A 25,330-nucleotide genomic window follows, 5' to 3' on the forward strand; every position below is an offset into this window, starting at 1 on the left:
GGGTAGTCTTTTGCTGAGGCACCGCCGCCTGAGCCCCTGCTCCACTTGCTTTCCAGCCGGTGCCCCTGACTTCCTGCTGCCTGCTGGGGGGCGCTGCCAGCAGCAGATGCACAGTGCCACGCCGAGGGGGAGCCCCAGCCATGGTGGCTGCTGGAGAGGACCAAAGGTGAACTGGTGGCAGGGTAGCCCCCGAAGCAGCAGTCGGGGAGGAGAATGAGGAGGAGCCACGGCCCAGTAGCGACTGATCCACGAACCAGTACCTGTCTCCAGACCAGGGGTTGGGGATCACTATTCTAGACAATGAGAGTGGAAAATCCTCTGTTGCATTTGGACATAAGAGATGCCTTAAAAACTTTAAAAAGTAACAAGTAGTTCATCTACTTCTTGGTAAGAACAGTGAGCAGCACATTAGCATTTCTCATCTGGTTCCTACTAACTTTCTACTACTTTCTCAGCACAGTTCAATATTTTGATTTTATCTGCACAGCTGAGTCACTCAGGAGTGATTTGAAGAATACCTCTACCACCACCCCTATGTTATACCACAAGACTATGACAAGAATGGCCTTTGACTCTACTCATACTATAAGCCTGGGCTCTCCAATCATTTTTTGCCCATTGGAATTCTGATGCAGAGTGGTGTGTGCAAAATGGATGCTGCAGCTTACTTTCAGGCATATTGTGAATATCCTTGTCCTGTGGTGGCAACAACTGCCAAGGCAACATTAAAAAAAAACCTGCAAAGCCAATCAAATCTCCAATGGACATCTAGAAGTCCAGCATGATCACATCTTCTTTCTAAAACACTGATGGGCACCAAGAAAAGTGTTGGCCAGCACTACATTGGAGACCTCTGCCATAATTAATACAGAGCTGTTTTCCATGGCTCATTACACCACTGCTGGCAATGCTCACAGTCTGAAATAACATGGGAGGAGCCTAATTCAGGGTTATTACCACACAATCATTGGCTTCCTTTCTCATCAGACCACAGTTGGGTGTAAAATACCCATGTAACTGGACTTTCCCATATTTAGGTAGGGGAGAGACAGCTCTAATACCACTTAAGGAAACCTTAGGTATCCACTACAGCTTCAAGCAGAAGAAAGAAAAACAACAGCATTGAAAGAAATGAAAAGTAGGTGAATGACTGGGCTGCTTAATGTTATATTTCATAGTGTTTTGTACAGAAGAAACATGGGATTTTTGAGTTAGTGGAATGAAGTGAAAACCTAACGCAAGCCCAATCACAGCGCTGGCAGCTCTAAATTCAGTTACCATAACAAGCATCTGTTTTCAGAGGTAAATGATTGACAGACAGGCTTAACACAGCTGCCACAGCCTCAGAGGGGCTGGCAGGAATATAACTATCTATGACAGTTAAGACAGAACAGAGATTGAATCAGTTGGATCACAAGAAATATAGAAGAGTCTGAACAAGTCACAATTAGATCATCGCCTGAGAAACAGAACCAATTTGTTTTCTAGACTATCCTATAGCCCAGTTACAAATGAACCATAAGACGAGGCTCCCGTTTATTTCACCACAGTACAGTTAAACTTGTAACTGTTTGCAGCTCCCATTGATTTTCCCATTCACCTGGATCAATGAAAAAAACAAAAGCAACTCAGTAGCAATCACAATGCCTCAATAAATTGTGTTGAGGATTAAGGGCATGCAATTTTACTGGCATTTTTTAATGACGGTCTAACAGTATTTGGATCTGGTTTTTTTCAAATATCCTTTTTTTCAGGTTCCAGAGACTCAAGAAGACAAAAGGTTTGTTTTTTTTTTAAAGCCAGCCTCCAGCTGAGCCAGCAGGAAGCAATCTGCTCCCTGTGGGCACAGCTGATTCTTGTGTTGGCTTCTAGCACAGCCTGGAAAAGCCAGCTCCAAGCTTGAGGCAGCAGGAAGCAATATGCTGATCCTGGGCTGGATTCTCCTGCAGCCTAGTTTAAAACAGGATGCACCATAAGCTAGCGGAAAGCTGAGCTGCTGGGGAGCAATTAGCTCCCTGCCAGCACGGCTGATCTACGAGCTGTCTTCTGCAGTCCCTTTAAACTTTAAAGAGACTGCAGTAGAAGCTCAACAAATATCTCTCTCTCTCTCTCTCTCTCTCTCTCTCTCTCTCTCTCTCTCTCTCTCTGGGATTTCAGGATTTTTTTCTATTTTCCAAAACAAACCCAGATAGCTTCAGGATTCCTAAATATACCCGGAAAATACCATAGAAAGTATTTTCTAACAATATTTCATCTCGGATAGATCCAGATACACACCCCTACTGAGGATGTATGAAGACAATACACACTTTCAAAAAAAAATTAAGCAGCCAAACATGAATCAATATGGAGATTGCTAAGGGACTTGGAGACTGCATGAAAAAGTTTCAGGCATGCTAATGATCTTCAGCAATTACTGACACATTTCAAAAAAAGCACAGCAAAGATGCATGACGAGAACACAAGAGTAGCCCTGCTGGATCACACCAATAGTTCATCTAGTCCAGCATCCTGTCTCATACCAGTTCCTCTGGAGGGCCAACAAGAGGGCATAGAGATTGAGGCCTTCCTCCAATGTTGCCTCCTGGTTCTGAGATTGAAAGGATTGCCGCGTCAGATTATGGAGGTTCTTCTCAGTCACCATGGCTAGTAGCCATCGATAGAATTATCCTCCATGAATCTAACTAATCACCTTTTAAAGCTGTTTATTCCTATGGTCATCACCACATCCTCTGGGAGTGAATTCCACATTTTCATTCCACATTTTCATCCACATTTTAAACCAACCCGTTTTCAAGGAATAAAGTTAATCAAAACTAAACGAATCTGACAGAATCTATTCTGTTTGAAAATGAAGTAATCTGTCGGGCTTGGCTGAGAAAATGTTGGAGAGGGAGAGGCAGGTCAAGGTAATAAATTCAAGGAAAGCTTTTCCAGGGAAAGATTTCATATAGATAAGAGTAGGAACATTACAGTCCAAACATGCCCCCAGTTGTGGCACAGAGCAGATGTGAAGAGAAATATCTGGTGGGAGAATAAGGGAGAAGATGTAAACCTAACCTCCTTCTGCGTAAAAACTGCAAACACAGAGATTATTCTGAATTAGATACACTGCTAAGCATTAGAAAGGCCCATCAAAGTTGATTTTATGCAGTGTTGAGATGCCAAACTGCTGTGTAAGTCACTGTCTCCAAGTTCTAGCATGTAGAAAGGGCTCCATTTTTGTACTGTTCAAAGACAGAGTTGCACTTTTGTGCCAACTGCAATCTCTCGCTCTCTTCTCCCAACAGGCAACTAAACTTCGCCACTTGCTGCAAGATTCCTCTACAATAGAATCATAGAGTTGGAAGGGGCCATACAGGCCATCTAGTCCAACCCCCTGCTCAACGCAGGATCAGCCCTAAGCATCCAAGAAAAGTTTGTATCCAACCTTTGCTTGAAGACTGCCAGTAGCTACAAACAAGGTTTCATGACAGTACCAGGGCAGTGATCTCTGTACATTGGACAGCCTTCAAGAATGGCAGGGAGTACACAGCCTCTATTTCAACTCCCAATATCATTTAATCCCATTTGAGAGCCATGTATTACTGGCCATTTAATTTTGTTTGTTTGTTTGTTTAATCAATCAATGATGTAGCACTAATGAGGTCACACAATTATGTATTAAATACACATATTGCACCCTTAATTCTGAACAAGATACCCAGGATGGCTTAACACAAGTTTAAAACCAAACAGAAGCAGAACTGGAAACACATGCAGCTAGTAAGCCAGTGTAAAGCAATTTTAAAAAAATCCACAAACAATGCACTCTTGAAGAGAACTATCAACCTTATGCTGCTAGTTCAACAGCAAGGTGAGCCTTGCTTTCTATAGATTTCCATATTTATGGTGCTCCAAGTAATCTCTCCAGCAATTATCCATTCATTTTAGATAAAGGGGGAATACAGATAAAAGTTCTCCCAAACAGGTTCATATTTGAGAAGGCAAGAAAACCTGCTCACAAGATGTTCAGGACATCAAAAGGTTAAAACCATCCAACTAACCAGTGTAGACAGTACAGAATTGGAACAATTTTTAAAAATTAAAATAGTCATTGTGACAGATAAAGCCAAGCCCCATTCCCAATATCTGTCAGTCCTCTCTATACCTTTGTGGTATAGCTGGAAAAAAAACACGAGAAATGGCCCATCAGGACCCTTGGAGAGAAGATCAGAGAAAAGAATGAGCTGGTTAACAGGGGTTTGAGTCATGGTGTAGAGGTTCCTTAAGTAGGATAGAGATTTTGTAGGATAGGGCGTCACCCCAAGGGTCAGACATGACTCTGTACTTGCACAGGGGATACCTTTATAGTTACTTGAAGTAGAAATGGGCTGTTTAGTGAGAAGGCCTGTGTGGCATGCATTGGTATTTAGGTCTTCTAAGTAGTCATTCTAGGTGACTGAAAAATTATTGGGAAAGGCTGAGATCTGTGTTTTAAAAAGGCTCTGGTGGTCATCTGAAAGATGAAGAAAACCAATGGAAACTTTGCAGTTCCTAACTAACTTTCTATTCTCTATATTTCTTTTTTTTTCCCCAAATAAACATACACACCCACTTCAGTGGTATAAAGTTGGTCCTGAACATCCTCAGTTTACTCCCCCCCCCCACACACACACACACACAATGTAAATAAACTATTTTCTTGTTCATTTTCTTTACTCCTCCTTCATATTAGGAGCAGAAAAAGATTATAATCAGTTCTTCCTTTTTTCTGTACTCTGCTGACCTACAGATATTGAGGTCAACTAAGAATAAAAGGAAGAAAGCAGAATTTAAGCAAGAGAGAACAGGCTATGTTAGAGAAGGTGTCCTGTCACAAACTGCTCAAGCTCTCATGACCTGATTAAGGAATTTAGCTTAAAAGTGTATATTTCCAGGCCTTAGATCCATTAAAATTTTAGTAACTAAAATGTCTCGGAGAATCTCATTTTGCTGTAGCATAAACGGCTTGATCCATTTCTCTCTAGGCTCTTTATACCACAGACATTCAAATAACACATGAGTCTGTTTCTATGATCCCCAAGCCACAACCACAATATCTATGTGACAACAGTGTACCTAATATACAGCCTTCAGAGATAATAGGCAGTAGCACATTTAATTTTGTGAGCATAACTACCTGCCTGTATCTTGGAACTGTAAGCCTCTGCAAGTATGTTGGGACTGTAAAGAGTGATGGGATTCCCATATGGAGAAATAAGCAAAGATCCCTACCCCAGAAGATATTACTATTATTATTTATTTATATACCGCAACTCTTCCAATGATCTCGCGGTGGTTCACAACAATGAAACACTAAAATACAATAAAACCCATAAAATCATGCCTTACAACAATTCAACAATAACAGGCGGCTGGCGATCACATATTAAACAACTAATTTCCCAATCCACTCCCTTCCCGTTCAGCCAGAGGCCAAGGTTTCTTCCACTGGGAACGAGGCGCTAGATCTAATTATACCTTGGGGGATCCTCAGATGGAAACACCAAAACTCCACCCTGGCCTCAACTGTATGCCTAGTGGAAGAGCTCCATCTTGCAGGCCCTGCAGAAAGCTAACAACTCCAGCAGGGCCCTCAGCTCTTCCAGGAGCTCATTCTACCACACTGGAGCCAGGACTGAAAAGGCCCTGGCCTGGGTCAAAGCTACTGGGGTTGTAGGGGGGGTTTCCCTTCAAAAATATTTTAGTGCCCACTCCTGCCACCCAAAACCATCAGTCATTCCTGTCAAAAGCCTGACAGATGCATTCCAGTTGCAGTGGCCCCATATACTTCAAATGCACACATTGCTATTGTTTAATCTGAATGTCACTGGGGCTTGTGCAACTATGACCACACTAATCTGACTAAGAAACAGCACTGCATAATCTGGTAAAAAGTACCACTGACCAGTAACTAGACATCCTGATGACCTGCCCAAATAGCAATAAATAAATAAAATTAAAAATGGCACTACAAGGGGAACAACCCCATCCTAAAAACACAATATATTACTCCCCGAATCAGCTGTCTTTCTACCCAACAATACTTGTCTGGATTAAGACATATTTTTTGTAAATACACCCAGTTCTTCTTTTTCATCCAAACCTCGGAACTTAGTGGAAGTTGGGTGTCATCTGCATATTGATGACATCATTACCAAAATCTCTGGATAACTTTACCCAGAGGATTCATATCAACTTAACCATGTGAGAAACAGGATGGTATCTTGAAATACTCCACAACAGACTACTGGCAAAGTCCCCAAGTACTAGAGGCCTATCCTTTGTGAAGGACCAGAACCAAAAACAATTAAGAGGCACAGAATCAGCCAAACCAGGTGAGAAAAATCTGGATGGAGCAGCGTACAACCAAATGTTTGCATTTCTTGTCTAAGAATGGAACACTGAGGACAAGGAAAACCAAGTGGACAGAGACGATTTTTCTAGCCTCCTCTTTGGCTGAGAGAAGTACCACCTTCATTGGAAGCAGGCCAATTTTCCTCTGGCAGCAAAGAAAGGCAAGGGCTGAATATGCAAGTAATAGATCTAGGACTATGTCTACTGCGAGCTGTAGAAACTAAAAAGTATAGAGCAACACTGGACAAAAGGAAGCCCTGACACATTTCATTAATTAAAGCGGCATGTAAGCCAAGATAAATATGACAAATAATAGCAAACTGGTCACAGAAGGCAGGAACATCTACAGAAAACCAAATACAGAAGGACTGAGTCACTACATAATGAGTTATGCTTATCTTCTTATTATCTGATGCCCACAATGTTTTCAAACTTATTCTTTACCTAAGCCCCATGGGCACTGTCTCTTCTATGCTTCTTTCTTAAAGAGCTTCTTTACACCAGCCCCAAGGCCTCAAAAGGCGATTCCCACAGTCTCTCCATATTTACCATTCACAACTTCACTCAAACTTCATGTACCTCCTGCCTTTTCAGCTTCCTACAATCAAACTGTGTAGGCAGTATAACAAATGGAAGTTGCCATGAACCTAAGGGGCAATAGGCTAGAGAAAGTATTTTCCTTTAACTTACATAAGTTGAATGAAGTCTCCTTAAGCTAATGGAAAGTTTTAAGGTTTGCTTAGTGGCTGCATTCAGGCCTACATATATTTATTTAATTTATCCTCTTCAATGGTCCCCAACCTTTTTATCACCGGAGACCAGTCAACACTTAGCAATTTTCTGAGGCCGGCGGGGGAGGGTAATCTACTAGAGGACCCGTCATTGGATGATGCCGGAGGAGCGGGCTTAGCTGGCAGCCGCTACGGCACCTCTGATTGGGCAAACAGACAAGAAGGACGGGGGAGCAAGCTGACCTCTGTTTCTTTTCGTCATGGTCGCTGAAGGCAGCTGGCAGGACCCTCATTGCCGCGGAGTTGTGTGGACTGCCCTGGGAATAAGACGCTATTGGACATGAGATGAAGGAGTCCTAGTCAGAGCAGGCATGGAGAAGGGGAGCTTTGTGACCTAGACTTCTGCAAAGTTGGGTTGACATTGGAGGGCTGAAGCACCTAACTTCTTAGACAGAGTCGTGGCCCAGTACCAACTGATCCACAAACTGGGACTGGTCTCTGGACCATGGGTTGGGGATCACTGTTTTTAGGATTGTGGCAATTTTTCATCCCTATGGCAAACACCAGCCCATGCACCAAGTCTGAAAGTTCAAACATTGCACTTGCAAAACTACTGGGGAAGAGGCAACCACAGTTGCCTGATGTGACAGCCCATTTGTTGCTGAACAACAGTTAGAACTAGTGCAATGCCCACATGACTTTTTGTGTACAACTGCCAGTATACATACAAATAGGTGCAACAGGAGAAGGATCTGGCAGCTCATCTCAAAAGCATTCAAGTGACATTTATTAATGCACACACTCAATAAGATTAGCATTAGGTTAAAAAGGTAGGCATTTTAAAACAGGAGGGTAATTTTATCACCGGCATCCAGTTCAATTCAGGCAACCAGAAGAGCAGTTTCATTTCCTTCTTAGATTAGGTTTTGGCTGATACCAGAAATAAACATACTAAAAATGTCTTCAGCCATCTTCTATGATTTATTTCAATCAAAGCCAGGGTGACCTAAGAATTTGTAATGAGGAATTAATTACTGTAAGCAGTTTGACCATCTTAGGTCTGATATCATGAAAGACCAGTGAAAGCAAAGAAAATGGAAACAAGTTCTCATTATTATTACATATACAGGTAATCTGATAAACCAAAGAGCTAAAGTGCTTAGCTCTTAGTAGTGTCTCAGTAAGCACACACGTGGGGTTACTGGGCTAGTTTATCCCACTAGAAACCAGCCCATAAGTCCCTCTTATGCAGTGTTCCCTCCCTGCGTCAACACATTTTCTTACATCACTTGGCTCTCCCTCTGGCTTCAATATGTACACCACTGCACCTACAAGTTTATTCCTGCATTCAATTTTACCAAGAGGTAGATTCATAATCACTTCAGAAAGAGCCTGACCTCCTTCACAGTAGTTCACATCTGATGGGAAATATTCAGACACAGATTGAGAGATGCCATTGGAAGCACCTAGGAGTCTTACCTCCTGAGTGAATCCTCCTCTGAACTTTCCTCAGGCATTTCCTGGTTTAAGGCGTCCTGTGGTACATTCCCAGGTCTATTTGAAGCAGATTGGCTGTAAACTCTTTCCCAGTGCCCCGTCTCCTGGTTAAACACCACTCCCACAGTCCTTTCCTCAGGTGGGTCAGAAGATCTTCCCAATGGCAGCCTGCTCGTGGGAGGAGCTCTGCTTTCCGTTCTCTCAGAAGGCAGCAGCTGGCTGCTGCTGGATGGCATGCCCTCAAATGTGCTTTGGACCTGCCCTGGTGCATAGCTGGGTGTGCTTCTTTCCCAGCGAAGTGTATCGTTGTTAAAAGTCAGCAGGTTATGACAGGCACGACAACGATTCAGGTGCCCCCGTGACAAATTGGAATTGTTTTCACTGCTATGTGGTGTCTGTTGATGAGAAGGGCCAGGCCTATCAGGCTCAAGGTTATTGTTGAGCATCTCCTGGGCCTGATGTGACTGAGTAGGTTCACTGCCTATACCCTGATCCAGCTCCTGAAGTCTGTCATATTCCAAGAAGAACCGCCTCAAGTCACACTGAAATTCATTGCGAATGCTGGTTGGATTGCTTGGCCCAGCACTGCTGGTGCTGTCTGCTTCAGCTCCAGGAGCTGGAAAGCCCCTTCCCTCCGTAGCTGAAGTATATACAGAAGACTGGGAGCTTCCTTCCTGTTGCCTCAGTACTGACAACAAACTCACTGAAGAGGCACTGGTTCTAGGAGGAGGCATACCTTCCAACTCAGAGCGAGAGCCCATGTTCAATACTGTTCGAGTCCAATCAGACCCCTCTAATCCAGAGGCCATCTCTCTTGTAGACTGGTGGTACCGGGATGGGTGGGCAGACAAAGGCCCACCAAGGGATCTACGAGTGGGACCCAGGCTAAGGTTGCGCAGGGTGTTGCCAGCAGTGCTGCTCTGCACAGTGCTGAAAGCAGATGGTCTGTTAAGAAGTCCCTGCTCCTGCTGTGCTGTAGACGCCTGATCCTGGGGCTGGTAAGGCTCCATTTGCACAGAAGAGAATGAAGTGCCAGTGGACCCAGAAGATGTGGAAGGGGCATTGTCCTGGGATGGGAAGAGAGAAGATGGAAGTCTTGCACTAGAACATCGTCTGCAAAGGCACCACATCCCCAGGTGCTGGCAACACTTTACCGAGGGATAACTGACAGGCTCACTGCGGCCGTTAAAGGCAGATGCTCTAGAGGCCTCACTAGCTGGAGGTGGCGGAGGTGGTGGTGGAGGGGGAGGGGGAGGAGGAGGGGGAGGGGAGGGAGTAGCGGAGTCTTGCATGGCATTTTGCTCTCCCACCTGGATACCAGAGGAGCGCGAAGACAGCATATGCAGGAAATTATGGAGGAGTGGTGTGCGTCTCACAGGTTGAGACTGGAGAATGGAACGCTGGCGATAATGTGGCATTTCTGTACTATCCACAGGTATTTCTACTTCTTCATCATTCTGCAGAGGAAAGTATATATGGTTAATCACCTAGCAGCAACATACAAAGAACAGACCAAGGCCCTCCTTCTATTAAGAGCTTACAAACTGGGGGCAGGATGGGGAAATCTAGCTTTCATGTGCACAATCTACTCCTGCAATACACAACTTCAGCCACAGCTGAAATCTGCACACACATGAAGGTGCCTTCTACTAAATCAGACCACTCATCTATCAAGGTCACTGTTGCCCATGCTTACTGACAGTGACTCTCCAGGGTCTAAAAATGAGGCATTTTATATCACCTGCTATCTGATCGTTTAATTGGAGATATTAGAGGCTGAACTTGGAAACTTATCAATGCATAGCAGATGCTCCGTCACATCTTTTGCCAAAATCAATAGATTTTTTATTTTCGATGTTTTGATTTATTTCCTGTCACTTTCAAGAAGCCAGTTGATGGCGGGTTACAGACTAAATCCAACATACACTCCCATTAAAACCCAATTAAAAATAACATAAAAACAGTAGACAGCAGCATGGCTATCTACTCCAAACGGCTCCCAGGCGGGGTGTTACAGGGCTGCATCCGCTGGCCACCACTGATGGTAATCCAGAATGTGGTGGTATATGTGTTTTCTTGGGGGGGGGGGGTCCTGCAGCAGCAACAGCAAGATTCTAAATCATTAGCATCATCAAAGTCAAGGAGGCTCTTCGCCAACGGGCACAGAGGACTACAATGACATCAGCTCAGTAGAGCAAAAATGGTTATAACAATGAAGCTCCAAATGTGTTTATTGATCTTTTACACCATTCTCGACTTAGGAAGCTTATAGCAGCTTGCACGGGATTCCCAGTGCATCCTAGTACACTTCATTCTTGCCTAGTTTTAACAAGTCTACAGCATCAAATACTCCCAAAGCATTTGAATTTGCTCAGCTTAGGAGCAACCAATCACAGCTGACATGACAACATACAGAATTCTAACCAAAAGTGACACTATCTACACCAGATTATCTAGGGATAAGACAAAGAGGGATCTTATCTGAATGAAAGTAAGATCATTACCTGTTGGTTGGAAGGGTTCACAATTGCTGTGAGTAAATAATGCCCAAGAGGATCAAATCGTACTAGTCTGAAACACAAAAAAGAGATTCAGTTCAAACTGAACTAGTTGTTCACCATTTGTGCTTATGCAATTGCATGTCAAAAAGATACTTCTGGAGCATGCTACACAGAGGGGCAGTATGACCCATTTCTGAAGCATGTAAAACTCTGCAAATGAAGCATGCAAAACTCTCCACTGCTATGCAAATGGATGAGGCAATACCTTCATGTAAGGAACACTGAACCAGCAGGAACTGCTAGGTGAGATTAGGGCTGTAATCTTCTTAGTAAATTAAACCATAACCACAGTAATATGTCAATTTTCCTAATACAGAATACATTTTTATTTTCAGTCTCCTAGCAGCTCATTTGTTGCAGAAATGAAAAATAAAGCAAATGACTGGGTTTTAAATATGAGAACAAGAATGTTTCACATGTGGGCATTGAAGGCTAAAAACGGAGAAATATTGTCATTCCATCCAGTGGTTCAATATCAAAACATCTGCACTATGCTTCTGTTCTGCCCTTCTCTATGACTTGCAATTGTAGGGGTTTTACCTGTAGGTAAATTTCCTGTGCTGTCCCAAGTTTCTCACCCCTCCAGTGTGAGAATGAGAAAGGCCTCAAATCATAGAGCTTAGTTATACATGTGGCAAAGTTGTTTAAACAAAAGAATTGAGGTGACAATTGGAATACAAAATTCTTAGAGATATAAATCTTACCCAAGAATATATTTTTTATAGTTGACTGTGATGGCTTGGATATTTATTGGCAGAGTATGAGCAGCATTGGGAAAGGGAAGAATCAACCCTATCTTAAAGGACCACTGCTTTACTATGTGATAAATGAGTGTAAAGCAGCAGCAGAATTCTAACACAGAATGCTCCCTCTGGCACCTGGACTTCTTCCTTTAGTAGAACTGCTTCAACACCTACAGTGAAGAAGTCCCTCGGACAGAACTGGAAAGGCTTCAGTGGCAAAGACTGGGTTACTTTCACAGAAGAGCAATCTGGTAAATGTTAGTCTGAAGCAACCTTCTATTAGCCTGGCTTAAAACACATACACCAATTACCTTTTCCTATTCAACAATTCAAATGTGGTTTTCTTTCTACAGGGGGAACTCCCTGCTGGAACGAGCCAGAACATATCTTTATGTTCTGTTCAGGATGGTTAAGAGATTATCCTTGGGAATAATTACTTCTAGTGCTAAATAAAACTTAAAAGGAAGGGTTATTTCCAGTTCTCAGGAGCAGCCTTCATTAGAACGGGGGTCATCTCCTCTGCTGCATCAATTATGTCCATCTCTTTACAGGCAAGAGTTAGTTGTCCAACAAGCTTGACTGTGCATACTTTTGGCACTCTCTTTAATAGTAGTACCAAGCTGATTAATGTTAAAACCCAGCCTCATAATGCATTCTGATGCTAGCAGTCTGAAAGTTGGGCTGTTTCTACATCTAGCTGCAAAGCACTACCACACAACCAGTAACTACTATACCTTGTGATATTGAGGGCAAGTATTTTGATCTTTTTTACATTTCAATTTTCTTGCTCTCTTAAGCAATCCAGCATAATATATCCCAATATCCATTCCATAATAATTTTAAGTAAAACACTCACTATATCCCATATTACTGTCCAGCTGCCAATTTACAACACCAGTGAAGGGTTATATTTGTTTTATAACAAGCATGGGCATAGACTGAAAAGCAACAAGAATTGGGATGGAGGTAAAATGCCATAGTTGTCTCATCTAGTTTAACTAGCACCAATGAATGCTCTCTCCTAATGGGTCAAAAGAAATAAAAGCATCAGTAGTGATATTACTTAGTGATGTGGCACTATGGCTAAAACCATTATAAATGCTAAACTGGAGTAACAAATGATTTATTACTATTTCTCTACGTCTGGAAAACTCAAAAATGTATATATTGTTTCCCAAGCAGTTCAATTTGAACAGCAGAAATGCATCATGGTGTATTCAACCTGTTATCTCATAATCTGGCATAACCTTCAGGTACCATAAAGAGATTCTGAAGGGCCCCAAGTTTGTTATTGTTGTGACGCAGTAATATAGGGCACCTTGATATCAGAGAAAATGTTGTTGCCTGGGAACAAAGCAACAAACACCTCCGATTCCATGCTGAGAGGAGATCAATTTTCCTTTTTTGATACTAGCAGGCAAATATTACCATTTGCCCACCTGCCAGGAAAAGAACATAGATGGCTATCTGAATATTCTGACTTGGGTCATAGAGGGTTTGGGGACATGTGTCTAAATATGATTGGAGAAAAGGTGCAAAGCAGCAGACATTGAAATTCAAACCTAATTTCAGGACAATTTAAAAGGAAATCCTCCCAACAGCAACAGGAAGAGTTAAAAAGTCTGAACACACGGTAAGAGGCAGGCAAATCAAGAACTAAGGCATGGGGATGGAGCACAGTCTGTCTTGACCAGCCTCTACGTTCAAAGTTGTATCAAGCATGTCTTGATTCCATGGAAAGGAGCACAGGTGTCTGTACAACTTAACCAGACTCATGATTTTTTTATTTATCTTCTTAGTTCTGTGACACTATGTACTGTTGTAATGCAAGTGTTTTCCAGTGCTCCTGTACTGAGAATGCACTTTAGTAAAAAAAAAAATTCTGTTTAAAGGTTACAGATTGTGTTCCAAAGGACTCACCTCAGGGCAGACAGAAAGAGCTTGAGCAGTGGCAGCTACTGGAATAAGGCAAGGGGGGGGGGAAGGCAAGGGGGGGGCAAACCTCAACATAAACATACAAAAAATTGTTGCCACCAACTTTCAGATACTCTTGGAGGGGGGATCAAGTTATGACAACCCCTATTTTTCTTCTCCATTTTCTTTTTAATGAAAGGACAGAATGGCCAGTTAGCTATGGTCCAAGTGACTACCCTGTGGATATCTTCTGAAGCTGGTTCCCTGTCATATCCCATGTTCTCCTACAATCAGCTACATAGACAGAGAAGGGTTACTCACCGAACCCGCTCCATTTCACTGGCTGTCTTCACAACTGCAAAAGGCTCCCGGCGACTCCAGTCCCAAAAGTGGATCTCACTAGCTGTCGCAATTAGCAGAAGTTGGGCAGTTGGATGGAAAGCCAAGGATGCAATAGCATTGTTGCTGTCGGTAAACCAGCTCTCACTTCCACCCTGAGAACGAACCAGTCCAGAGTCACCAAGACTTTTGAAATACAGAACTTACAAACAAAATATGTTTCATATGATCATAAACTGATTGCACACACAACTGGTGAATTAAATTATGTCTAACATGCATTACAGTATATGCCTTCATTTTATATTGCTCTTTAGCTGCACACACAGACTTTAGAATTTATTACACAATTATCCACAGAAATGTCCTGACGTGGGTAGTCCAATTTCAGCAGATTTCGGAAACTAAGCAGGATTGGTTCTGGTTAGTATTTGGATGGGAGACCTCCAAGGAATAACAGGCATACCCCCTCTGAACATCTCTTGCCTTAAACCCTAAGGGGTTGCCATAAATCGGCTGTGACGTGACAGCCAAAAACAAGCAACATCTACAGATATGTTGACATAGTTTATTTGTAGTGGCTGTTATAAACCCATCATATACTTCAAAGTAATCAAAATAATTCATTAGTGTGTGCCAATATTTTGCAATATTTTGAGAATGATAAAAATAATGGAACACACACCTCCACCCTGATGTCACAAAGATAAGGCAGAATATAAATCCCATAATAAATATAAATATAAATAAATGCTACAGTGTGCAAGTTCTACATAGACACAGCCATTTTTACCTGGAAATCAACTTTCACACCACTACCACTAAAATGCCCACAGAACTCTAAAGTAAGTTCCAAAACCATACAGACACTCAACCTAGGAAGAATTCAAACCTTCAGCTGATTGCAGGGAGGAGTGGCCTAGAAATCAAAATATAAATAACATTTAAAAATCTATCTACTAGCAGAGATGGCTGCTACAGTATGTTACCCATCTTATCTATTAAACAAAATCTAATGACTATGGATCAGAGAAAATGAATGCAGTCCAGCAAAATGTGGAAGGCAAAAAGGAAGTGTATCATTTAGGCATGAAGGAACCATGTCATTGGCCCTATGTGTATAATTCCTTTGCCTCAAGGTTGTCAGGAATGCAGCTTCTACAACACCAGGGTAGTGCACAGAATCAGGCCTAAATAAAAAGGAATATATAGTAGCAGGAACTTACATGTAAATCCCAAATTCTAACCTCTCCATCAAGGCACCCCGAAGCAATGAGTCCTGGGATTGTCGGATGAAAGGTTACACACCACGGTGTGCGCCGATGCCCAACTAGAGAGTGAACACACTTGCCCGTTTTTACCTCTGTGATGTAAATATTGTGATTCACATGAGTAGAAGCCATGAGGGTCCTGGGTAAAAAAGAATCAGATATGATTTGGCCTGAAGACAACCATTTCCATTTTCTCTTTTAAAAATATGTCATGTTAAGGAAACAGCATTTTAAATCCCACGTAAGCATGTATACAGATGCAGCAGTTAAGGGATACAGTATGCCACTAAATTTTAAAGCACAAGCTGAACACCACCTGTAACAACCTACTTTTAAGCCAGCAACATCTGAACAGTCATCTTATCCATATTAATACTTGATAAGACAGCATTTTTAGAAAACATGTGGGGCGTCCGATTTGGAGGATCTTATGCTCTATCTGTATTATCCCTTTCCTACAAACAAGGTGGTGAGCTCCCCCTCACTGGCAGTCTCCAAGCAAAGGTTGGATACACACTTTTCTTGGATGCTTTAGGATGCTTAGGGCTAATCCTGCGTTGAGCAGGGGGTTGGACTAGATGGCCTGTATGGCCCCTTCCAACTCTATGATTCTATGATTCTATGATTCTAAGGTATCATCCCCCACATATCTGTAGCAGGCATACAGCAATGATCCTGTTAAGTGCTTATGACCTAATCCAGTTCTATTCTACCCATGGGTGGAATCCAGTTGTACGGTACCCAGTGGGTCACAGAGCTTATCCTGTAGCAAGTCCTTATTTAGCTATCTTTTAACATTTTGATGTAACTCTGAGATTCATCCTAACACACAACTTCCTCCAATATGCTTGAAGCCAAATGGCCCCTATGCTAAGAGGGTCCCAGGTTTTGAAAGGGTAAAGACAACTCATGTAGCCTTTTACTTGTCAGCTCACAACCTTTTCCAGCGCAGGCAGCAAAGTGGAGAGAGGTATGCTTTTCATAGGTCCATCCCATTACGAGACACAAGAAAAGCAGGCTAGAATCTGTGAAACAGCTGAGAGAGTTAGGAAGCAAAATGTATCTCCATTCAAGGGAGAAGTAATGCAGAGTGCTGTGGGGACAGGAGGAGGATTTGTCAGAGTATAGAAGACAACACTGCCATCTCCTGTATAATGCCGGTAAAATATGGTTCCACCTGCCCACCATCAGCATTTCACTATTCTTTATATAAAAACAATAACCACCTGATAACAAATTATTCATAGGTCCATCACCTAACTGACACTAATGTCAATTAATGTCACATGCGTAAAGAAACCTCAAATCACCAAAAGTCAAGAACATTTGCTACTGTACAGCTGGTAGGTCCTTTGGCAACACTCACTGCTGGGAAACACCACCCACCCCCAACCCTTCCTGACATACAGAGCACTTAAACAGAAGCAGAAAAGAAGCCATATGTACCTGTCTGGGCTGAACGCAAGTAAGAAAGTGGAGCGAGGGCTGTCTGGTAACTCAACCTTCTGAAAAAGTCAAAGAACATAAAACATTTTCCAAATTCAAGTTATCTGACATGCCTGCCCTCATCCCTCCCACCTATAAGGAGCTGGCTTTTATACCCTGCTTTTCACTACTCAAAGGAGTCTCAAAGTGGCTTACAATTGCCTTCCCTTTCTCTCCCCAGAACAGACACCCTGTGAGGTAGGTGGGGCTGAGAGAGCTCTGACAGAACTGCTCTGCAAGAACAGCTCTAAGACAATTGTGAAAAGCCTAATGTCACTCAGCTGGCTGCATGTTGAGGAGTGGAGAATCAAACCCGGTTCTCCAGATTAGAGGCTGTCACTCTTAACCATAACACCAAACCAATATAAGAGAAGTAAGAATGCACAATACTTCCAAGACCATCCTTGGGTTATTTAGCTGCAGGAACATTTATATTAGACATGTGCAAGTTTCAGATTTAAATTAAAAACAAAAATCTGAAACTTGCACATATCTAAAATAAATTTAAATCAAACGAACGGATTAGTTTTACATTGCCAAGAAGCAGATCAGTCTTCAGATTCAGAGATCAACTTTCACCCGTGTCCACATTAGCCTTACCTTTCCCTCCCATTTCATCCACCGGGTTTTGTCTTCTACTAACTCCTGCAGAAGACGCTGTGCTCCCAAAGCTTGGGTCCCTCGCTCTCGGCCCCACAGGATTCGCACAGCATTCTTCTCTGGTACAACCTTCATGGCTTCAACTGTTCCAGTGCAGAGGAATGAGTCACTGACAACACACCAGATCACAAGTGCCAGGCAGCTATAGAAAGGCCATCCACACCTTGCAGGACTGTCTTCATGGAAATCTAGGTAGGGAGAGGTGTTGCAAAAGCCAACTTAAGCTAGAAGCTTTTAAATGTCAACACAAATAGGTATTATAAGATATGTATCATTAACACCCTCCATCATTATAGCATTACTGTATTATCCCCAGATACCTAAGCATAAAGCACCATTATAGTAATAGGGTACACAGGAAATCTATTTCGGATTATGGTACAAGAGACCCTTGTTCCTATGATGAATTTACCACTCAGTGAATTTACCACTCCAAAGAAAATATGCATCTTTTCCTTCCAAGAAAAATGCTTGTTTGCTGATCACACAAATTCAAGCACCATGCAATGAACAATTGTGCCAGACTTTTAGCAAGCAGAAAGATCCTGTTTCAGGAGTGGCCAAACTGTGGCTCTCCAGATATCCATGGACTACAATTCCCATGAGCCCCTGTCAGCATCATTTTAGTCTGTGGACATTAGGAAAGCCACAGTTCAGCCACCCCACCTCTATTTGTTATACTTTTAATATCTTTAAATAGGACAGGGTCCTATTAAATAAAAGAGTAAGGCCACCTGGGGAGGAGTTAGGGCGGGCCCTGTCCAGGATAAAAACTCAGAGGGCCCAATCAGGAGCCGCGAAGCGGCTCCTGATCGGGCCCTCCGAGTGTCCATCCAGGGCCAAGCAGCCAATGGGGAGGCGCGCAAAGTGCCTTCCTATTGGCCCCTCACCAGGACAGACCAAAATTCCATTCACCCAGCCCAGTCTGGCTGCCAGTCTGCTCCTGACCACCAAAGGGAGAGGAGATCAGTAGGGCTGCCAAGGGGATGAGAACAGAGGCTTGGACAGGCTGTGCCAGCCCTTTTCGCCCCAAGGCTGTCCTAACTGCCATGTCCAACTTCAAACTGCCTCAGAACCCTGACAGAGCTGGCAGGAGGCTGCAGAGTGCGCTCCCTCGCCCCCCCTCCCTTCAGGCCTGCTGCGAAGGAGCCTCTGACAGGCCCAGACTGAGGGAAGGAGGCCTTTCCAAGAGCAACGCAGGGGAGCCTGAGGGCCTTCCTTTTGAGGGGGGGGACTTTCCCCTTCTGCCAAACAGTTGCCTGACAGGGAGGCCACAGAAAAGCCCCTTCTCACTTAAAATACTGCTCTGGCCGGGGGTTAGACACAGCCAAGCCATGTGTCTTTCTTCTTTGCAACTCTCTGCAGATTTGAGGCCACTGCACAGCGTTATTCTACACAGGAAGCTGGCTCTTTTGTCTCCTGTTTCATCTGCACAACAACCCTGTGCAGTAGGCCTCAAGTCTTTCAATTCAACAAAAACCTGTGTGGGAAGCCTTAAATGTTTCTTCTCTACCACAACCCTGTCCAAAGTAGCCCTTTCTGCCTGGGGAGCTGATCTTTATACTCTACAGGTGAGCTGTAATTCCAGGACCTCTCCAGGCCACACCTGTAGGTTGGCTACCCCTGGGTTGGAAATATTCCTGGAGGTTTGGAGGTGGGACTTCAAAATCGTACAATGCCTCAGAGTCCAGCCTTCAAAAGAGGCATTTTTGCCTGCAGTTGGTAGGGAGTGGTGCAGGAGTGTCCCTCCTGGCCTATGGGTTATGGCCAGCCCTTATCAGCAACTGTTTGTATTCTGGGGCGCAGACAGGCAGACCAGCATCAGTCCTGTGAGTCTGGAAAGTGCAGGAAGATCTAAATAAATATTTACAGCCTGAAACTAAATAGAGAACAAGTAAATGTCTGGAGACACATCGTCACTGAAATAGTAACTGGCAAATAACCTTGGCCTGGCAAATAAAAAAACAGTATTAAAAACCTTACTAAGGTCAAGACTGCTGTGCACAGACAATCTTCCTCTTAGGGTTGCCAGCTTCCCTGTGAGGCTCGCTACCCCACCTCCCTCATGGGGAGTCTGCTATGGGGAGAGAAAGGGAAGACGATTGGAAAATGCTTTGAGACACCTGAGGCCTGCTGGGTCACTGCAGCCCATTCCCAGTTCTCTCAGATCTCTCAAAACCCTACATACCTCACAGGTTGACTATTGTGGAGAGACAAATGGAAAAGGTGTTTGTAAACCGCTTTGAGACTCCTTTGGGTAGTAAGCAATAGGGTACAAAAATCCGTTCTTCTAAGAAGCAACCATGAAAGAAGCATGTGGGCACATAACTTTTTACCAACAGTGAAAATATGGGAGACAGAAGGAACAGGGTGGACACCTGTGTACTGTGACTACCCTATGTGTATTAGGGCAGAGGGGCATTTCGGTGAATGTGGCCTAATTCACACAAGAAGGGAAATGACGCAGAACTGAGGGGAATTGGTTGCCATGTAATCTTCCCCTAAGAAGAGTCTCCAGTCTGATTTTCCCTTCACGTATCTGAGGACATGGCTCTGGAAAGCTCATCTGTAACCACTATGCCACAATTCCCAAAGGTCAGCCCTCTCCCACAATCAACGAACATTCCACACCACAGGTTCTTGACACCCATATCTCCACACCCATGGCCTCATTTGCTACCATGCCACCACAACCTCCCACACAACACACATGATAACCTCATGCCCCTACAGACTGCACAACTCCTCCCCTTCCTCTTTCCACTGCCAAGCTCTAGCGTCCGTTGTATTCTTGGAGACAACGGGCTTTGCCCCTAGTATATATATATTATAGATTGTTACATGTATATGATCATGAGCTATTTTAAATAACCTATGATAGGGATTAGCTTACACTACTTTTCATGGCAGGGATTCAGAAGGGAAACAGCATTCCACTTCTCCTGCCAGGCTGTATGCTACCGCCTCATCTTGTCCTGCCCCACCTCACCACTTCGCTACTCACTCTTCTCTTCTTTGTGGCCACTGCAGCAAGCAAGACATCCACAAGGCTGAGACCTGCACCTTTGTGGAAACAGATGGAATCTGGCGCCCTCTCCCAAGCATCAGCCGATCCACCTAGCACCTGATGTTCGGAAAGGGGCATTAAAACCTACAGCTGATTTCCCAAAGCTCAAAGAGATGTCACAAGCAACCTCTGCAATGAATCCCCAATTCAAGTGTAAAATTGTAATTTGGCAATCCTGGATGTTTGTGTATTAGCAGAATTCTCACTATATGCAGGACTTGCCCTACTTTCATCCACCCAGTGGCCAGCATTTGGTTACTAAACACAAGGATTAAAAACAAACCACTCATTATCATCAAATACTATAAACAACCAGACGTAAAGTACAAAATGTGAGGGTATTATAAACAACCGTATGGAAAACAATTTCTAAATTGCTGAGCCAAGGCAACAGCTGCTTATTAAGATGGATATATTTAAGTAGCCATCAGAAGAGAAGTTTTCTTTGCTAAGAAATGTTAGCCCAGAAAATCTTTGAGCGTTCCTTCCAAAGGAATTGCTTTGCTTTCAGATCTAACAAATTAAATTTACATGAAATAAGTTGGTTGTAGATATTTGATTAACTTTCATAATCTATTCTGGGCACAATCTGAAAGGTTTTGTTTGGTGTTTATTAGAAAAAGAATGGCCCTGGATGAACTAATTGTAAGCTGTGAGTAAAAAAACTAGGCTTAGTTTCTTTCAAACACAAGCTTACTTTAAAGATGTGTTAAATCATAACAGGAAAGGTTAGTCACACTAGAAACTAAGTTTAGCAACTCCCAAACATTTTGCTAAGTGGTGACCAACCAACAGGATTCTGTATTAAACCAATGAATCGATTCAAGAGGTCACTAACTTTTTCTTTAATGAGAGCTACTTCAAGCAACAAAATATTCTCCCAGAATGTTACTAGGTGCTTTTTCTCTATCCTAGAAATATTACATGAGCTAAAAGGAGAACCAGAAATTAAGCTATCAGCTAAGCAGCACAGGGAAAAGTCTTATGAAATAAAAGCTTGAAAAAAGTTGGAACATATCTTATTGTAATATTTTCCTGGATCTCTTAAGGGATGCATAAGCTACTTTGTGGCAGCCAGCAAGCGAGTTGTTGGGAACACCATCCTTGGTCATTTAGTGGAGTTCACAGAATACCAAAGAACTGATTGTATTTCCTCTTCCACTACTTCCACCAGAAACCCAGCACAGGGAATGTTCTTCTCTGACTCTTCTGCCTCCACCTTTCATTTAGTGGAAGAAGAAGTATGAGAGCCAATCCCATTCCTTCTTCTCAGGTCTATAGACCATACAAAGAAACCTTAATTACCAGAACATTAAACCATTGTCCAGCCAACCCATTAGGTCCTACAGGCTGTATGGTACTCCAAGGAGTACCTCAGCACTGCCAGATAAAGGTATCACTCCTCAAGATGCTGAATATCAAACACTGGGGAGGTCATCCAGCCTCTATCAATGCTTTTATGTAATTCAAGATTTGTTAGGTGTAGATAATTGTTAAGACTGTCCTTAGAGAGTGTTTATCATACTTGTTAACCACCAGCAATAGGCGGTTTATTGGGTGTGTGTTTTAACACTGTTTTAATGGGTTTTTATAATGTATTTTTATTTTATATATTACTGTAAGCCCCTTCAGGCATTTTTATGCAGTAGTACTAGACAGGTAAGGGCATTCTGGTGTATTCTGGAGACAGGCCAGTGAGAGCCAACATGGCATAGTGGTTAAGAGCAGCAAGATCTAATCAAGAAAACCAAGTTTGATTCCCCATTCCTCCACATGAAGCCTGCTGGGTGATGTTGGGCCAGTCATTGTTTCTCTTGGAACTCTCTCAGCCACACCTACCTCACAAGGTGCCTGTTGTCGTGGGGAAAGGAAAGGAGAGGCAATTGTAAATTGGCTTAAATCTCCTTAGGGTAGAAAAAAGTGGGGTATAAAAAACAACTCTTCTTCTTACTGCTTTTCAATCTCCAAGAATATACAGAATAATTCTAGTGATTATATAAACGTCAGTCAAGCAGAAATTCTACTACATTAAGGAGCCAAATGTTTTTCAGTTACTGCAGATTCTGCAGCACCTATCTTCTTGCCCCTACAATCCATTTCCTCTGTTATCTAAAACTGAGGCGTCTATGCTACCATAACTCAAGATACTGTAGCTAAAAAGAAATCTTAGTACATCGATGGATAGAGCATACAGAGCAGAAAGGCACTGCTTTCAAACGGTATGTCATGCCAGGCTCAAGACAATAATCTTGATCAGCTAGCGTGAACAATCAGCAAGCAATTCATAACTACCAAACCCAACCTGATCCTGGATGAACAACCCCCAGGGTCCCACTGATGGACAGCACAATGGGATAACCGGTCTCTAGAATTTAAATAATGGCTAACTACTAAGTATTTTAGATTTTACCAGGAATGTGTGATGCTATGCTAAAGTGTTTCAATTTTAAATGTCACTTTTAAGATTTAAATGTTCCCCAACTGGGACTGAATTTTTCCATATACTATCTATGATTTCTTTTTCTGCCTATAAACTCTTTAAAAAAAACAGGAATAAGCTGTTGCTACATTTCTTTGATCACTAAGCTTCTATCCCCCAACCTATCCATACCACCACCTCAGGGAAGAAGCAAAAGGGAATCTTGCTTAGATTACAAAATGAAGAGTTGTTTTTTATATCCTGCTTCACACTACTCGAAGGAGTCTCAAAACAGCTTACAATTGTCTTCCCTTCCTCTCCCCACCAGAGAGGTAGATAGGGCTGAGGGGGCTCAGAGGGAACAGTTACTGGCCCAAGATCACCCAGCTGACTACACATGAAATGGGGAATCAAACATGGTTCGCCAGATTAGAGGCTGCTACTCTTAATCACTACATCACACTGGCTCTCTACACACAACGCCCTTGACATGGGACATGCATAACTTCCGGTTCAGTAGAAATAGATCCTTTAAAAATATGTAAATAATAAAATATGCCTTCTATCTAACTCTGACAGAAACCATGTGCTACATCAAAGTTCCTGGCATCAAAGGAAGTGCAGTTATGTTTAACGTTGGGAGCTCTCTCCAGAACCATTTTATGCCTGTGTTTCCACATGGAACAAATCACAGGGCCTCCAAATCAGAAACTGGAGGACTTGTTGGTCTAGGATTTAAATGTTCAAGATGTCACAAGATGTCATAGTCCCATTGTATACGGCACTGGTCAGACCACACCTGGAGTACTGTGTGCAGTTCTGGAGGCCTCACTTCAAGGACGTAGATAAAAATGAAATGGTACAGAGGAGAGTGACGAGGATGATCTGGGGCCAAGGGACCAAGCCCTATGAAGATAGGTTGAGGGACTTGGGAATATTCAGCCTGGAGAAAAGGAGGTTGAGAGGGGACATGATAGCCCTCTTTAAGTATTTGAAAGGTTGTCACTTGGAGGAGGGCAGGATGCTGTTCCTGTTGGCTGCAGAGGAAAGGACACGCAGTTATGGGTTTAAACTACAAGTACAACGATATAGGCTAGATATCAGGAAACAAATTTTCACGGTCAGAGTCGTTCAGCAGTGGAATAGGCTGCCTAAGGAGGTGGTGAGCTCCCCCTCACTGGCAATCTTCAAGCAAAGGTTGGATACACACTTTTCTTGGATGCTTTAGGATGACTTGGGCTGATCCTGGGTTGAGCATGGGGTTTGGACTAGATGGCCTTTATGGCCCCTTCCAACTCTATGATTCTATGATTCTATGATTCTATGATTCTAGGCTGAGTTTTATTTTGTACTGAGTCAATATAGAACAGCATAAATTAATCTCAAAATACAGCCACGTATTCCTTCTTTGGAAGTATATTCCCAGCCTTTTGGTCAGACAATCTTTTCCCCTGATCTAAACTTGGAGAAATCTTGCTGTTGCAGGAACTGGCTATACAGAGTGCTGACTGGCTAGGAATTGATAAGGTCATTAATTTCCTTTTCAAAGCATTTTTCAAGGTTTTAAAAATGGATTCTGCTTTTGTTGGTAGGGGAGAACATAAGATACTTCTTTAGGAGGGAGAATATTAAAATTTTATTAAATATTTTAAAACAAATTGAATACAAAAGACATAATTGTGCCTCATTACAATGAGGAGGACAAGGAATTTTTGAATCCATATTTCTTTCATTCATTTATCAAACAATCTGTGGAAGAGGAACAAAAGATTGTTCAGATACCATTCTTTTTAGAGCACAAAGAACATAAAGCTTGAGCTAGACTGTGTCACATTTACCTTGTGCTGAATCTCCCTGACCCTACTACAATCATTCCTGGACCGGAAATGCAATACATTAATTGCAGGGTCAGAAAACTCACACACATGCAAGTGTACTGATGCAACCATATCCAGAGTTATCTACAATGTAACACCCTGACAATAACTTGTTTAAGGTTAGGTGAGGAGGCTGAAGATGTTTACATCCCATCGGTTTGAAATCATGAAACAAATTTTGAAGCCATTAGCTGCTTAAGAAAGAAAAATGACAGCTTGCTCATTGGAGTTTCTTATGTACGCAGTCCACTTGCAGAATGCCGTCTTTTTATCAGTGTCCTTTCCCTCCACTGTGTGTTGTGTTAGCTATTACCTTAAGGAATTCATATAGTTATTTCTTCCAGAATATGAACGGCAGACTTGGTGTTGCATAGTTAGTCCTAGATGT

General features: G+C 42.7%; 1 protein-coding gene across 3 annotated transcripts in view; it reads right to left on the reverse strand.

Moving 5' to 3' along the window:
• The window catches only part of AMBRA1 (autophagy and beclin 1 regulator 1), a 194,996-nt gene that overhangs the window by 164,397 nt on the left and 5,269 nt on the right, over window positions 1–25,330 (reverse strand). The window contains exons 3-9 of one of the 3 annotated variants that reach the window (XM_077322341.1): window positions 20,584–20,703; window positions 17,520–17,767; window positions 16,881–16,939; window positions 15,390–15,573; window positions 14,146–14,318; window positions 11,111–11,177; window positions 8,589–10,063 (exon numbers count right to left, since the gene is read on the reverse strand). In XM_077322341.1, coding sequence (XP_077178456.1) covers window positions 8,589–10,063; window positions 11,111–11,177; window positions 14,146–14,318; window positions 15,390–15,573; window positions 16,881–16,939; window positions 17,520–17,654 — 2,093 coding nt within the window. In that variant the 5' untranslated portion in view covers window positions 17,655–17,767; window positions 20,584–20,703. The remainder of the gene's footprint in view (window positions 1–8,588; window positions 10,064–11,110; window positions 11,178–14,145; window positions 14,319–15,389; window positions 15,574–16,880; window positions 16,940–17,519; window positions 17,768–20,583; window positions 20,704–25,330) is intronic. The other 2 variants (XM_077322342.1, XM_077322340.1) reach the window with 2 other exon arrangements.

This window comes from Paroedura picta, chromosome 2, assembly GCF_049243985.1.
Source record: "Paroedura picta isolate Pp20150507F chromosome 2, Ppicta_v3.0, whole genome shotgun sequence".
NCBI classification, from domain to species: Eukaryota; Metazoa; Chordata; class Lepidosauria; order Squamata; family Gekkonidae; genus Paroedura; species Paroedura picta.